This window comes from Hippocampus comes, unplaced genomic scaffold (assembly GCF_001891065.2).
Source record: "Hippocampus comes isolate QL1 unplaced genomic scaffold, H_comes_QL1_v1.1 scaffold624, whole genome shotgun sequence".
Taxonomy (NCBI): Eukaryota; Metazoa; Chordata; class Actinopteri; order Syngnathiformes; family Syngnathidae; genus Hippocampus; species Hippocampus comes.
Genome location: NW_017805624.1, coordinates 82,433 through 98,014, shown reverse-complemented (window position 1 = coordinate 98,014; position 15,582 = coordinate 82,433). Strand labels below are relative to the sequence as shown.

Here is a 15,582-nt window from a genome sequence, read left to right as displayed (position 1 = left end):
GGGCGGGGGGGCGGGGGGTGGGTTGCTTTCATTTTTCTTTCCAATAGCGTCCCTTTTTTTTGACACTTTGCGTCTCTATTCATCTCGCCCTCCGTCGATCTGTCAAATCACCTGTTTAATCTGGCAGCATCTGTCACTCGTCTTGTCACATTAATCATCCGTCCATTAGATCATCCATCTTTCAAGCCGCGCAATCGTACGCTTTTCAGTGCCTTCCCATTCATCTGTCCGTGCCGCTTTTGTGCGCGAGACGGATGTTGTTGCGGCTGTCTCCGCCATCTCGACGTCTCTCCGCAGACTCTCGATGAGAGATGCGAAGAGGAAAATGGCCCAGTTCGCGTGCATTCTCGCAGATACCCCGCAACCCCGGTTACTCCAGTGGACAGATTTGTTCATCATATTATCAGGTTACGGGATGCGCAAAAGGGTTAATTGTAACTTTGTGAGACCAAGGTGAGGAAGGCCCTTTTGTCTGCTTCAACATCGCGCAGCGAGTAACGCACAAAGGAATTTCGTGGGGCAGAATTGCGAGCGCAATCCCATCCAACACATCAGTGACCGCTGACAAATCTGGTTGAGCGCACGACATCAATTTTGAGACTCACTCCCAGAAAGAGTGCAACTTTGGTGCCATTTTCACCGTTGGTTGTTAGGAACAGAAAAAAAACAGCCACATCGATTCCTCACAATAAAAGTTGTTTGTTTTTTTTCCTTTGCTCTTCTTCTTGTCGACTCTCATTTCAAAATCGAACAATAGTCCCGAGAGTCGTCGGTGCAACGTTCACAGAAACCTAGGAGCAAAGTACCGCCATTTTTTTGCCATTTGATTTAATTTCGCACGAGGGATGATACTTGATGTTCTCGTATGATCGGCTTTGCAGTATATCGCCATCGCAACAATGACGGAGATCCACATCCTCCTCCCTATCGTCATAAAAGCATGCCTCTTATTCCCATGACCTTCCATGCCTGTTGTTTTCCCTCGCCACGCCCGGTACACCAGTCCTCTCAAACAAGGCTCGCGAACCTACAGAGGGGAAGGTTGCGTCGGGACGTAAACGAGTTGTGTAACGTCTGTGAAGTGAGTTAAATGAATGGAGTGGATCCATTTTGTGTGCGCCGGCGCGAGCGCGAGTGTTTATGTATGTGTACAGCTATAGATGTCTTTGACAGGGGCTTAGAAGCCCAGGGGCCTCTCTCTGTCGTTTTGTTTAGCAAGGGAGTGAAATACAGGCCTGGTTGTCAAGGTGACAAGGCCTTGACACCGCGCTCGCTAAACTCTCACCAGGGAAATACATGAACACACACACACACACACACACACACACACGCAGACTAAACTATCCCTCCCTTTTCTTACTCGCCACACGCGCTTTCTCCACATTTTGTTGAAAGTGGCGTTTGGTGATCCTCTGGTGATTGCAAGTTACATTCCCCGCACACATTTTCCACCTTGGTTCATGCTCAGACAAGTTCCGAAGACGTGCATTCTACCACTCGTTCGGGTGTGTGTGTGTGGGGGTGCGGGGGTGTTGAGAAAGAATCGTCTCAAGCGGGGAATCACATGGAAAAGGAAGGCGAAAGAAATGAGAGGAGGGATGGAACGAGCGAGAGACATTTTTATCATTTTAAAAACCGACATCGGTCAACTTTCCCCGCCATGAAAGCTCTTGTTTATGGTTTTCTCCAGGTAGTTTGTTTGACAGCGGGGCAGAGGAGCGCTGTGTCACCCCTAATTTACTGAATAAAATCTTTACCAACACAACATAAATGACTGGTCCTCCGTTGGGACCCAAAGGCAACCAAGCCCGTCAACTATTATCTTTTGCAGGCATGTCCCAAGTCTAGGAGCTGGGCCATTTTCTGACATATAAGAGGATAAACAATTTGACACTGCCTGTTTTTATTTGGGTGTACCGGATCACACGGGGAATCAGCCGTGTACCTAATATTTTGGCCTGTGAGTGTTTGAAGAAATCTGAAATCATAGCATCGTATTTTCTGCCAGGTAAAGACAGAATGTATAGCGTGTTTGTGAAACAGCTTCGACAATTTCAAAGCTTGCGGGCACACGCGGTGGCCATTTTGAAAATGCCATTTTCAGACCCTTTCAGACCCTTTTCGAGTACAGTCAATATAAAATGAGGAGCTGGGATTAAACGTGTGGCGTCTGAAAAGACATCTAAATACGTCTTTGGGAGTGAATCACAACATGACTTGAGTCATACTCGAGTCGCCCATTTCAGAACTTTCCACCTGCATGGGTACAGCTCAGGAAAGACTTGACCGTGCCTTGAACGACATGACAAGCTATCCTGCCGAGAGTTGGACGTTTGCATTTTCAACAGTGTGCCATTTTCTGGATCGAAAAGTGGTTTTGGTGTCATTCGCACAAACCAGAATTTGTAGTCCTGATGAGTAATGGGACTTCCTTTTTGTGTTACGATCGATATGAAGAAAAAAAAAAAAACATCCCAGGTCAACTAAAATGGTAGCTGTCGAGTCTGCGCAGATTAATGTAGCGTCGAGGGACGTGCAAAAAGAATATCTGAAATGTGGAAATGAAGAGCCTGCTTGAACTGGGATCAATTGAAAATGTCATACAGCACCATAGATACTTCACTTTTGTTTATCATCTTTCACATTCGTTTCTGGAACATATGAGCCCATAATTGCAATTGTTCCAAGACAAACGTTTCAAACTCGCGATGAAGCCGCACTTGGAGTCAACGCGTTAGTCTTGGATTCAAATTAATTGCTCGAATGTCAAATCTAATTTGGATCGAGTCGACGGCGTCTTGCGTTGGTTTGAGACAGAGTTGCGGTGGTGCTCGCCCTTGTTGATTAACGGCCAGTCAAAATCGACTACTGTACAGTGATAACAGCAACAGGCTAATTTCCCTTCATGGTCGAAGCAATGACAAAGCAGATGGAAAGAAAAACATGGACAATGAAGATACTGGATACAATTCGAGACAAATATGGAATGTACCAAAACTTTGGTGGTACATTCCGCGTGTTGAATCCATTTCCTCCCCACTGTTACTCACATCTGCTCTCATAGTCAAAAGTTCACACGTGAGATTCTGCCATGTTGGCTTTGTTCATCACCTTCACGTCATATTTCACCGACCTAATTAGTCCCATCGATAATACGACGCTAATGTCAAACAAGCATGATTCCCGTTTCACTTTGGGACCTCCGGGGCTCCCGGAGGTAAGGGGGTCCCCATCTCCCACTCACTCTCTCCGAGAGCAGATGGCCCCGGCTGGGCCGGGCGGCGTGAATGAGAAGCTATTGTCTCTGGATGTCGCGTCGCCGCTTAGCGCAGATGGCTTTTGTACCTTTTGTTTTCGCTGACTTTCTGCACGGCGACGCACCGGCTGCTGTCTGCTGCGGTGGGTGGTAGCTCGGCGCTCGCTCTCATTAGTCTCTCTCCCTGACATTTTGTGTCACTTATGGCATTACATGAAGAGAAAGCAAGAACACTTAAAAAGTCAGAAAATCGCGGCGATTACATTTTCAGACAGCTGCCAGGGCAATTTGGGAATTATTCAAACTTGACAATTTAACTGGTAACGTATAGGACGTCGACGTATATTTTTGGAGACGTGCACAAAACTGGTGATTTGTGACTCGGATTTCGATCCTGACTATTACGGTGCCGTCGTCACTGAGCGATGAAAAACAAGTTGTAAAAGCGGTTGTCGATATTTTATCAGTGCATGTGATCAAGCAACGTGCAGTGCACGTAGGGGTTGCGGCGAAAAAACGTGCCGTCAGAGCAGTTAGTCCAGCTTATCAGCTCACGTGATGGCGATATCAGGGGGTGTGGACACAAATGCTCTGGCAAGACATTGGTGGACTGTGGCAGTTGTAACCATAATTATGCCGCAAGATTAAAAAAAAAAAAAAATGAGGTCACATTGTATATAGTGGTTTGTGCGTCCGCCTACCAATGAAGAGAAATCTGTCTTTATTGGAACGTCTCTGTGTCATCCACATTAATCCTTTCAGGGACAGCGGTTACTACAGTGGACAAGCCTGTCATGTTATCAGGTTGCAGGTTATCATTATTGGTGCATGAAAGGGTTAAAAACACGCTTGGGTTCATTGCAGGGATGTCCAATACCACTTTTTTTCCCGGATCGATACTAGTACGAGTATTCACTGACACCGCTACGAAGGACCGATACCACTATTGCTTTTGACACACAACATTTCGATCAAAGCAGCGACAGGTCATTTTAAAGAGTATCCTCACAGAATATTTTTCCTTACATTTGCATGAAATGAATGACAATATTCCATTGTCTTTTTTTCCCCATTTGTTTGTAAAATACATATTTTGTGGAGAACACCAAATAAAACGCGCGTATGAGAAGAGTGACATGGACACAGTTTACTGATAGAAAAACATTCGGCCAAACATTGTTAGTTTGATGGATGGATTATTTCTCCCCCCCCACCCAATTTACGCTGACTGCTGACATTGAACACAATTTTACATTTACAGACTTTCAGAAACTCTGCAACCAATATGTCTGACTTACACACAGGTATCTACAACAGCATGGAGAGTTGGACAGATGCCACTCCAATTGTATGACAAGCACGTGTATGTGTATCTATGCGTTAGCTCCCTCTTGGTGTTGTCATCTTCAACTAACCGCAAAAAGTCGCGTCCTGGTGTCACGCCCCCCCTACCCCTCCGCTCCACTAATAGCTCATTTACTCCTCAAATCAAGTCAGATGCCTAACGAATCCGCACTTGCATGCTAACGCAGACCTTGGATGACCTCCCTTGCAAATGTGCCCGTAGCACACCGGAATGTTATCACTGCTTGATCTCGTCATGCTAGGTGGGAGTAGAGGTGGGGGTGGGGTTGGGTGCATGTGTTCCTCGGTGTCCTGGGGGGGCTTGGCGGTGCAGCGGCAGGCTTCAGAGAGTGGCTAAATCCCCACCAGAGACAGTCAGCCTGTCTGGCTGGCAGGCTGGTACTTCAACAGCGCGTATTTACAACAACCTCTGGAAGAGGGGGATCCGATTACCGCACGGGATGTATACAACGCATCAATCAGCGGGCGGACGCGTGGGCAGGAGGGGGGGAAAGAGAGGCTGTGATGGTTCGATGTTGTGGTGGTTTTATTACTGTCTGTAAACCTTCACACATACCTCTTATTAGTGTGCATCGCAAGGACGCGCGCACAAAACGCACAAGGATTTTCTTGCGGGTCCAGAGTACAATCTGGGTTTGCCGCCTCAATCTTTCCCTCGGCTCGGATCAAATGCAGCGGCCAGCGACGAAAGATGAGGTCACTATCCCACAGCTGTCCCGACCACTCAATGGGCTGCGCAGCGCGCACAGCGGGTTGTGCGTTTCTATGAGCGCAAAACGGTGCTGCTGAGGTCAAATTGGACTCTGCCTGACTTTCCCTACAAAACTCTGGGGACCCGACAGGCCACGCTGAAAGCTCTGATCCAGATCAAGTTGCCTCGTATGAGGTACAAACAAGCACGCACACACACAGGGACACGCAAAAAGCCGAGCCTGCCAAAGTGAGCTGCCGGGAACGGCATGCAGAGAGAGTGGGAAAAGTGGGGGAAGGGAGTGTGGGGGGGGGGGGTTACAGTCGGGCTATGACACATACACCATCAGACAAAAAAAAAAGTTTTAAGATCACAAAAGTGCCCAAACACTCAAGAACAAATACAGAGAGAAACTCAATATGATAAGTAAAAAACAACCCCCCCCAAAAAAATATTATGAATACGAATTTATCAGCATACAGTTCTAAATTCACAAGAATAAAGTCGGTATCTTCCAAGAATTAACAAGTTACGCATGATGAGCAAAAGATGTTGCAAGACGGAAAGGAAAAAAAAAAATTCGCAATATTTTGAGAATACATCGAAAATGAAACACGCTCATACGCATCTTTTAAGAAACACGTTAGGTTGGCATCTTAGAACTGATTGTTCTAAGATGCCAATGAAGATGTTAAAAATGTATTCACAAGTAATTAGTTCCACAGTTATTATGCACAACATTTAATACCCAAGGCAGATCTTCCAGAGTCACTCATGCAATTCTAATGCCCTAAATACTGATGAGGATCCCCCTGACCGAGTTTTATGTACCTTTAATTGAACAGTTTCAATCTCTCAAGCTCGTATATTTTTACGAACCGGTATACAAGATTCAAATCATCTCGCCGTTTTCCTCCTTTGTTGACCGCAACCGCAGTTGCGCTCATGGCGGACACGGCTGTCACCTTGATGGTCATTCTCAAGGCGGCATTGTTCTTGGCCCAAAGGTATTCGCATTGATCAAAAAACGGGCAGACAAGAGATGACGCTATCAGCAATGGAGACGCTGGTTAATCATTAGGAACACTTTTTTTTTTCTTCTTACCCTTGACCTTTGTTCGATTGCTTGAACGAGTATTTACTATTCGACCGGACGTTACGCTTCCTAAAAGTGGAAACTCCGAGACTTGAAACTGTTTGAACTTCAATTGAAAATGACTCGAATACTGAATCCAAGACAAATCGGGAACTGGACTAAAAACTGAACGTCACTCCCTTTTTTTTTTTTTAAAAGAGTGGCTTTGATAATGATAATCAAAGCAGGAAATGAAAAGGTGGTCAAGTGCAGACGTCAAGCGATTAAATGCAGCAATAAGTACACATGACGGCACCCTTAATGTAACATTTAACTACGCAGTTGATTTATTGCGGTTAACATATCAGAGGTTGAAAGCTTCCTGGAGAAGAAACATGAGTATGAATGTTGTAACTGCACGCAGCTGCAGGGAGGCTGGTTTGCACTTCGATATTCTCGGTCCTCTTTAAAAAGGCTGCAACATGGGCCAGCATTTCATAGTCGTCACGAATTTCTATTTGGATTTTCAGTGATTTAAAAAAATAAAATAAAAGAGAGAGAGAGAGAGAGAGAGAGAGAGAGAGAGAGAGAGAGAGAGAGAGAGAGAAGATCAACATGATCGTTTTTTCAGTTATGGAAGCTTGCCGCATGTATGTACAATCACAATTAAAACAAGAAATTGGGAGTATTTGGTAAAGTACCGATACGAGCCGTATTTTTTACATATCGGGTACTCACGGTGGCTGCGGGTAGCAGACATCGATACTTTATGGCAAAGAAAATCTGACCTTGAGTACGTCCTCCTCGGCAGCGGTTGGGGGGCAAAACTGCGGCAGTCTGAGACGGTGGCGAATTATCACCTGCGCCAGGAAAAAAAAATTGGGGTCAGAATGTTTTTGTTTTTTTCCCATTGTGTTAAATGAAATTTTAGATCTCAAAAGTACTATCAGTATCGGGAAATGGCCAATCAGGGGGGCTTCGGATTGACTTTATCCATGCTTACTCTGTGGCTTAGAGTCGTATTTACAAAGACATTTAGCTTTTCGGGATTACTTTAATTAGTATTTGCTCCCACTCGAATATTCCAAGAGAGGAATTTAATTCATCGTGTCACATTGCAACTACATTGGTGATATTGAAGAGCCTGAGATGACACAGATATATCAAACTGAGGAGGAAGCAATTTTGAATGCCTGAAGAGCAACCTTCGATTGATTTATTGAACAGCACAAATTGTATTCGCTTTGCAAGGTTACTCGCTTACGATAGAGAAAATGTTTGGGTTTATTTTTTGGTTTTTTTTTTAAACTTGACACCGATTAATGTACATTGAGGAGAGGAATTTAATTCACAAGAGAGTGAATAATTTCAAGTGCAACTTTACATTGCATGATGATTAAACCCATATGCTTCACAAATGGCATTTGGTGTATTATTAGTGATAATGTTACAAGTTTTTTTCCCCCTCAATACGAAAATAAGGGAAAACAAAAGAGGGTGAGATTTGCTGCGTTTTTCCTCATGTTTTCACCCGAATGCGTTTCCTCTCTGGCTGCTTTGCTTTCGGCGCTGTGCAGAGTTGGGCTGCGCGGCGGGGAGGGGTTGGAGGTCATAGCGTGGCGCTCTGTGTGGGTGTTGAGGCGCCCTTTGACCCCCTCCCCAGAACCTACTGAACAGCAGCCAGAGAGAGGGCCCAAAGGTCAGGGGGGAAACACCGAGGGAAAGAGCATTTTCTCAACGTGTTCAGCGACTCGCCGTGCCAATTTGTGCTTCTTTTCTCCGTCCATGTTTTTTTTTCTTTCTTCTCAATCTACCCTCCCATCATTGTGCTTGAACACATAATTCTTAAAGCAATAAAACGCAATAAAAAAGACGCTTTAATTCTAATTGACACCGAATATATACCAAACAGAGCCGTGAAAGGTTTCCAGGGACCCAAAGACCATGAGATTCCTTCGAGCAATTACCATCTGAATATAGACATTTTCAGCTCTTACTTGTTTATGTTCTTCCCACCCAACATATCTTGAGATCTCTGTATTTCATAATTAGTGAGATAAAATAATTATAATGGATATGACAAGTCTTGTATTGGGAGATGCCTGTATTTGGTCACGTAATTTGGCATTTAATATTTAATATAGTACCCCAAAATATATTCGTGTGGCTGTATGCCCGTTTTTTTTTTTGTCTCACACACCAGGGCCCCTTTTTCCCCTTCAATCATTCATCCCATCCTCCACCTCCTCTCTCTAATCAAGGGTCATTTGCTCAGCTTCCTGCCTGCAGCATCTGGAATGGTCCTTCCTGATTGGTTCACTCTTTCGAACATCCTGATTGGTTTAAATTCTTCGCACCGCCTCCTCCCAGCACTCACCCAAAGACTTCCTCCTTTTCTCGACCGAGCCCTCTTTCGGGGCGGGCGCCGCCTTACTCTACGCCCCCATTCGAGGGCCGCTCCTCCATTGGTTAGATAGCAAGAGTGCGCCATCTGCTGGACGGCAGCTGAACGACACCTTTTCAGGTTTGAAATCTGGATATTCGAACATACGTTGTTCATTTCTGATAATACATTTTCAACGAATGTATAAAAGACCTCTACGCCCCCATTCGAGGGCCGCTCCTCCATTGGTTACATAGCAAAAGTGCGACATCTGTTGGACGGCAGCTGAACGACACGTTTTCAGGTTTGAAATCTGGATATTCGTACATTCGTTGTTCATTTCTGATAATACATTTTTCAACGCATGAATAAAAGACCTACGATCCTAACCCAAGGTTTGAAACAAACGACAAAATAACCACATTATGTAATCAATCAATTACGATTTCACTTAAGGCTCCGAAATTGCCCGAGAATCTTCCTCTTTACCTTTATCTTATGGAGGCAGTTTGGACAATGCTGTCGTTCCTGCCTTTGTAGGAACACCCCTGAACGACCAATGGTAGCAAAAAGGAGAAACTGAACTGGAAATGGAAAGGATCTGGCTGCTCAGTACATTAAAAAGAATAGAGATTTTTGGTTGCTGTTGTTTACTGCACTTTCTATCCAATGAATACTTGCAACAGCTTCGGCTTGGAAGAAATGAATTCACTTTCCTTCGTGTATTTCCGAAAGGAAAATAGTGTTGAAATGACTTAACCATCAACTTGGGAGATTACACTGTAGTTTTATCTAAGTTGTGAACAGCGCAGGGGAAACATTGTATATATATATTAAAAAAAAAAAAGCGAGAGAGGGACTGACTGGTATCGGGTTTTAACAAAATGGACTCTTATTTGGTGTCTTGGATTTGGATGATATTGAGAGGGTTAAATATTTCAAACTGAGGCTCCATCCAATAGCATCACACCACAACACGGCACTGACAAATACTGCGAGCCTTCGACAGCATTGGGGCATCGTTCCATATATCACGTTGCGGGGCTCCTGCAGAAATGGATGCGATCATTGATAAAACTATAAGCTGCCAAAAGGATGTGATTGAATGCACCTCCGAGCTGTACACGCGGGCATGTAAAGTGCTTTGGCGATGACCCGACTGATGTCTAAAGTGAAGGGGAGTATAAACCCCGACATAAATCAGCACAAAGGGGAGATAACCGCACATTCCCACAAATCACCCAACAAATCCGAGGGTGTCCCCGCTTCTGGAAAGGAATTCTGGGAACGCTTCCAGATCCCCGACAAGTTAATAGTTGAGGGCGACCAAACGTCATACAGCACATTGAGGTTGCCTACATTTGCTGACCTGTACTGTCTGTCTATCTGCATCATATTTGGAACAATACTCAAAACCCGCCCGGTTTTGTCCACGGGCGACACGAAAATATTGAGATTTCCCAAAACAATACGCTGCATTGTAACAATTAAAGGGTGTACTTCATATCCAGGGTGATTTCTAGCAAACAGACAGGTGGGAGTGGTGCAGAGGGAAGAGGGGGAAGAGCGCAAGTAAATGACAAGATGAAAAGGCCACTTGGGAGGATGGCGCGACATGTACATTAAAAGCATTAGGAGGAGGAGGAGATAACAATGGCAGTGCAGAAGGTCTATGGGGGGTGGGGTGCCCTGAGAGCTCAGTTCGAGAACAAAGGGAGAGCTGGAGAAGCGCTCCGTGGACGCGACTATGAAAAACCGGTGGAGATGGCGCCGTAAATCTGGAAGCCCTTCGTTCCATAAGCCAAAGAAGGGTCGAAAACAGACTGGAGCTAAATGACTCGAAACACGGCCCAGAAAAAAACAAAACAGAAAAAAGCAAGTTTGGGTCGCGAAGCAGAAAGGAGGGCTCGCTATGGTAACGCGGCAAACACAAAGAACCAAATAAAAAAATTCCTAATCAACCTTGCGTCTCGCATCGCTCTCATTCTTTCTGCGTTGGATGCGAATGCGGCAACGGTGCGCGCACCCAAATAGGCAGGCATGCAGGAATGGCGAGTGAGGTCATTGCCACATCTGTGTTTTGTTAGATGTTATTCGGAGAATGGCTTGGCGAAGCTGCAGCCCCTCAACTGCCCACAAGTCAAAGATGAAAGACTGTAAACTCTCTTCATCTGTCTGCCTGACAGTCAGTCGGCAAATGCACAGCGTAAAGCTGATTGGAAAAGATTGTTTAACCGTTTAATTGTATTGTAGGAGTGATTTAATCCTTTCTTGCAATGTAAATTCAGGGGCTGTCCAGCCAAACTTCCGAACCTCCACTGTGCTGTCACCACATGAAAGAAAACGCACTGACTTCATTTGAAACAATAACTCTCAGGATGACGTAATGCAGTTCTAAACCACTGCAAACGACAAACCGCTTTTGATTCATGTAAAATTGAGGAAGATTTTCCCCCAAAATAATGAAATTATTATCTCCAACATTGTCGGCGGCCATCATTTCTGCCGAATCGATCTTCATCAGAGAACAGCGCCGAGGTCGGTGTCAAACAAATTTTTGTCACGGGCCACATTTTAGTGACCGTTTCACTTGGAGGTTTGACACCTGTGGTCTAATGTGACACTTGGGTACCTCTCACTTCCCTTATACGTGCCTGGAGTTGAGTGGCATTCAACATCCGGTTTCTCGGGGGCATTGTTTACAATGTCGCGGTCATCGGCATATTTTGTGGCCAAAGCATGTCCACTTCTACATCTTTCTGTGTCTCTCCCCCTCACACATATATACCCCCACACACACACACACACACACACACACACACACACACACACACACACACACACACACACACATATATATATATATATATATATATATAATTTTATTTATTTATTTATTTTTGCAGCCTTTGCGATTTGAAAATTGCACTGTACGGTACTACATTGCAAGGTTGATTTGTATTTGATTAATTGTTCATTCCTCCAAATACAAATGTTTTTAATTAGGAAGCTCCCCAAATGATTCTCACCCTTCAAGCAGGTCTCTCAGGTATGATCTCCCTCTATATGACGGCACATTAATAAAGGCCACCGCGTTCATTCATCAGCCCAATTAGGACATTCAAATACCGTTCTTTGATATCATCCTCGCCGGATGAGTCGTCGTTCAAGAATGCGTTGAGTTGAAATGAGGCTTCCGCATGTCATTTTTAGCGGGTGACGTGTTTCGTCAGCGGCCTTTATTAACAGAGGTCAGTGGCGGTCAGTGAGAAATTAGAGAGGTGGAATAGACATGAAGATGGTGACGGGAATCTTACTGTCACTTCTCTTGATGCTGGGAGGTTTTGACACCGAGACCGCATCCATCCCAAAGGTCAGTAGGAAATCCAGTTGCTGTGGGAAAAACCCGCAGAGGTGCAATCAGCGATGGCACACTGGAAGGATGCAGACACACAATCAGGTAAGGATATCACACGTGTCACATATTGTGTTTGTGATACGGCGCTTGTTTATTTGTGTCGTGTTAAATTATGAAAGTGCGGGAATACAACAAGTCATCATTTCCATGATGGATACATCAATTAAATCCCCTTCCTTGTAGCACAAGCCTCAAGTTTCTCTTCTTACACTAACTACATTTTCACAGTGTTCATGATTCCCTCTACTGATTCCAAGAAAACAATTTGCAATGACGGACCACAATTTCAATCTTGGCTTCATTGGCCCAGAATGCATTTTTTATCACCATATGTTCAGCAGATTTGTTTTTGTTTTTTTTCATGATTCAATGAAGTAAAGGCTGAAGTTGTTTGTGCAATGACGGACCACAATTTCAATCTTGGCTTCATCGGCCCAGAATGCATTTTTTATCACCATATGTTCGGCAGATTTTTTTTTTTTTTTATGATTCAATGAAATAAAGGCTGAAGTTGTTTACTTGACAGTTGCAACAGAAATACACAGAGACTGGAACAAGAACTGAAATTGTAATTTGAGTCTTAAGATGAACATTTTGAAACCAACCCAAATATATCTTTTTGTTTTTTTTCATGTTCACAGAAAAAAAGTGAAGCGCTGAGGAGTTTAGACTTAGAGCACTTCAAAATAGATGTGGTCCCGACCACAAGCGAAACGAGCCTTCCTGCCGCTGTTGGGCCCCACCCTCCTGATGCAAAACCCCTCCACCTGCTCAAAAACATGCCCCAACGCTTTGGTAGGCAAAGTGTTCCTGATGATGCAAAGTCAACTCCCAACAAGCCCCAAAGGTTTGGAAGATCCTGGGAGGTGATCCCAAAATGTGCCAAGTGTGTCGGAGAGATTCTGAATCCAGAAGCATGTCAAAGATGGACAAGAAACAATCTGTGTTGGAGGCTTCTTCGAACATTATCCAGAGCCAAGTTGTGGGAAACAGACTTGCAATGGTAGGAAAATCTAAAGGCTATTCATCACATTTTTCTGTTAAAAAAGAATGTTTATATACAGCACTGTCTTCAAGTTTCTCACTCGTGGAAAACATTCTGCTCATTAGTTTACAAACCCTAGCAGAATTTGTAAGAGATGCACTTTTCATGAAAGGAAACATTTATATCATCATTTATTATATGAACCAGCCAACTCAATTTAGTCTAAATAACATGTTTGAAAATATTTGGTATTAACTTAAAGGTCTGTTTGAATGTAATTTTGAATCTGTGTTCCTTTTAGCGTATATAAAACTATATACACATTAACGAATGACTCTTTCCCTAAAGGTTTGAAGAGTTTCACTTCAGCTCAAAAGAAATGGAGATGCAGATAAAAAGACTCCAAGAAATCATGTAAATCTATGCAGAGTTTTAGTGCAAGTGTAATCATTAAATCATAGCAACAGGCTCTGGGTAAAGTTATATCATTGTGATATAAATAAAGTTGATAACAGTATAAATAAAAGGTCTGAAATACATCTTTTTTTTTGCAGGCGTTGATGACTGTGGCACGATTGCAGTTGTATTATTTATTTTTTGTTACGGCCTATTTTCATTCATATGAACCATCCGTTGATGCCTTCGAAAATAATTGCTTTTGCTTCCCTCTGCTGGTTAATAAAAATAATGCCGCAAAATATAACAGCGCTTGGGTAGTGTTAGGTACACAACTGGATGTACAGGTACTTCATCCTTGCGAGATACACAAAATAGTCCAGTAAACGTGTTTATTTTCCTCTTTTTTTTGCCAGGCAAAGTGACTTATTTGTGGCAAGCTAAATTTGCTCGCTAACTTTGTAGCATTTTGTGTTTGTCGAACATCCCCCCAACACCGCTTTTTGATGTTTTAACGGGAGACGGCCAACTTCTTCTGAGAGGGTTTACACTTGAACATGTTGCGCGGGTTCTTTTCACTTATAAATCGATGTAATTGGCTTGGAAACTTACTTCAAATGTAACCACATATCCACCATTGCCCCAAAACGCCTCAAGCTAGCTCGCACGCCGCCGGCAACAGACAGGTGGCAAGTCCGCAAATATGACGTCATAATAATGCGGAAGAGCTTCGATTTGAAACAGGTAAATAATTAGTGACTTTGTAAAATAATGCATTATTATAAATAATTTTTATTAGTAGTAGCAGTAGTATTCATTTAAAATAAACTTTCACATGGCCGAGTCAACCTGACAGACACTCTCCTGAAATCTGAGACGGTTAGTTTTGGAGGGTTGGATAACATCAGAAAAAAAAAAAAAAGACTTGCAATTTGAGACGGGTGGTGCCACTTCTGTCAAGAAGTTCAGGCTGCGAAGAGAAAGGTAAGGATTTTTACTCTTGTTTACCGAATCATTTTTTCTGTTTAACTTTTGTGTGCATTATATACATATACACAAACATACCCAAATGTCATGTACAAAAACATATTGGTTCCAATGTATATCCATGTGTGGACAGGTAATGAACATTATTATGAAGAATTCACAATATTATCTCAACTAGTAACCAGTAATTGTTACCCAGGTGTATTTTTATTTTTTGTCATCTTGTGCACTATCACACACACACACACACACACACACACACACACACACACACACACACACACACACACACACACACACACACACACACACACACACACACGCGCGCAAAGAAAAAGGCTCTTAATGTAACTTGCTCTCGTCCCAGTGTGGCCATGGGGGACGCGGCAAAAGGGAAGAAGGTGTTTGTATTGAAATGTGCCCAGTGTCATACTGTGGAGGAAGGAGGAAAACACAAAGTGGGGCCGAATCTGTGGGGTCTGTTTGGTAGGAAGACAGGACAAGCGCCCGGGTTTTCTTATACACAGGCAAATATTGACAAAGGTAAGACCTCTCCTGATTGTTCAATGTACAGCAATACTTTGAGCAGTGGGAAGAAGTGATTTTTTTTTTTTTTTTTTAATACATGTGTGACTGTCTTCAGCGTTGCAGGTCTGAACAGGCAGAGCGGCTCTTGTTGCAAAACTTGATTACGCATACTTTTCATGACCGGCATGTCAAGGAACGCGTGTGATTGTTTTTCTAGGGATTATATGGAGTGAAGAGACTCTGATGGTCTACCTTGAAAACCCAAAGAAATATATTCCCGGAACCAAGATGATTTTCAGCGGTCTGAGAAAGAAAAAAGAAAGGCAGGATATCATTGCATATTTAAAGGATGCCACTTCACCCAAATAGACACACAAGAGTTGTGCTTGTATTCTATAGCTGTGGACATCAGTTTGATAGAGATTGTGTTGAACTGCAATATTAAACTACTTCCTCCCTGTCATCAGTTATTTCATACTTTTGAACGAAACTTTACAA

The 15,582-nt window shown here is 43.5% G+C and overlaps 1 protein-coding gene and 1 long non-coding RNA gene across 2 annotated transcripts; one reads left to right on the top strand and one right to left on the bottom strand.

Annotated features, from left to right (window-relative positions):
• Window positions 1–6,620: 6,620 nt before the first annotated feature.
• On the bottom strand, window positions 6,621–14,351 carry LOC109522108 (uncharacterized). Its single transcript, XR_002169508.1, has 4 exons — window positions 14,182–14,351; window positions 12,088–12,204; window positions 7,176–7,247; window positions 6,621–6,901 (listed from the first exon to the last, which is right to left on the bottom strand). It is a non-coding gene; the product is annotated as an uncharacterized LOC109522108 (long non-coding RNA).
• A 110-nt stretch (window positions 14,352–14,461) lies between these two features.
• LOC109522106 (cytochrome c iso-1/iso-2-like) lies at window positions 14,462–15,547 on the top strand. The gene is made up of 3 exons (XM_019880402.1): window positions 14,462–14,553; window positions 14,924–15,099; window positions 15,302–15,547. Exons 2-3 carry the CDS (start codon window positions 14,931–14,933, stop codon window positions 15,451–15,453), a joined length of 321 nt encoding a protein of 106 aa, XP_019735961.1. The 5' UTR covers window positions 14,462–14,553; window positions 14,924–14,930; the 3' UTR covers window positions 15,454–15,547.
• Window positions 15,548–15,582: the final 35 nt, after the last annotated feature.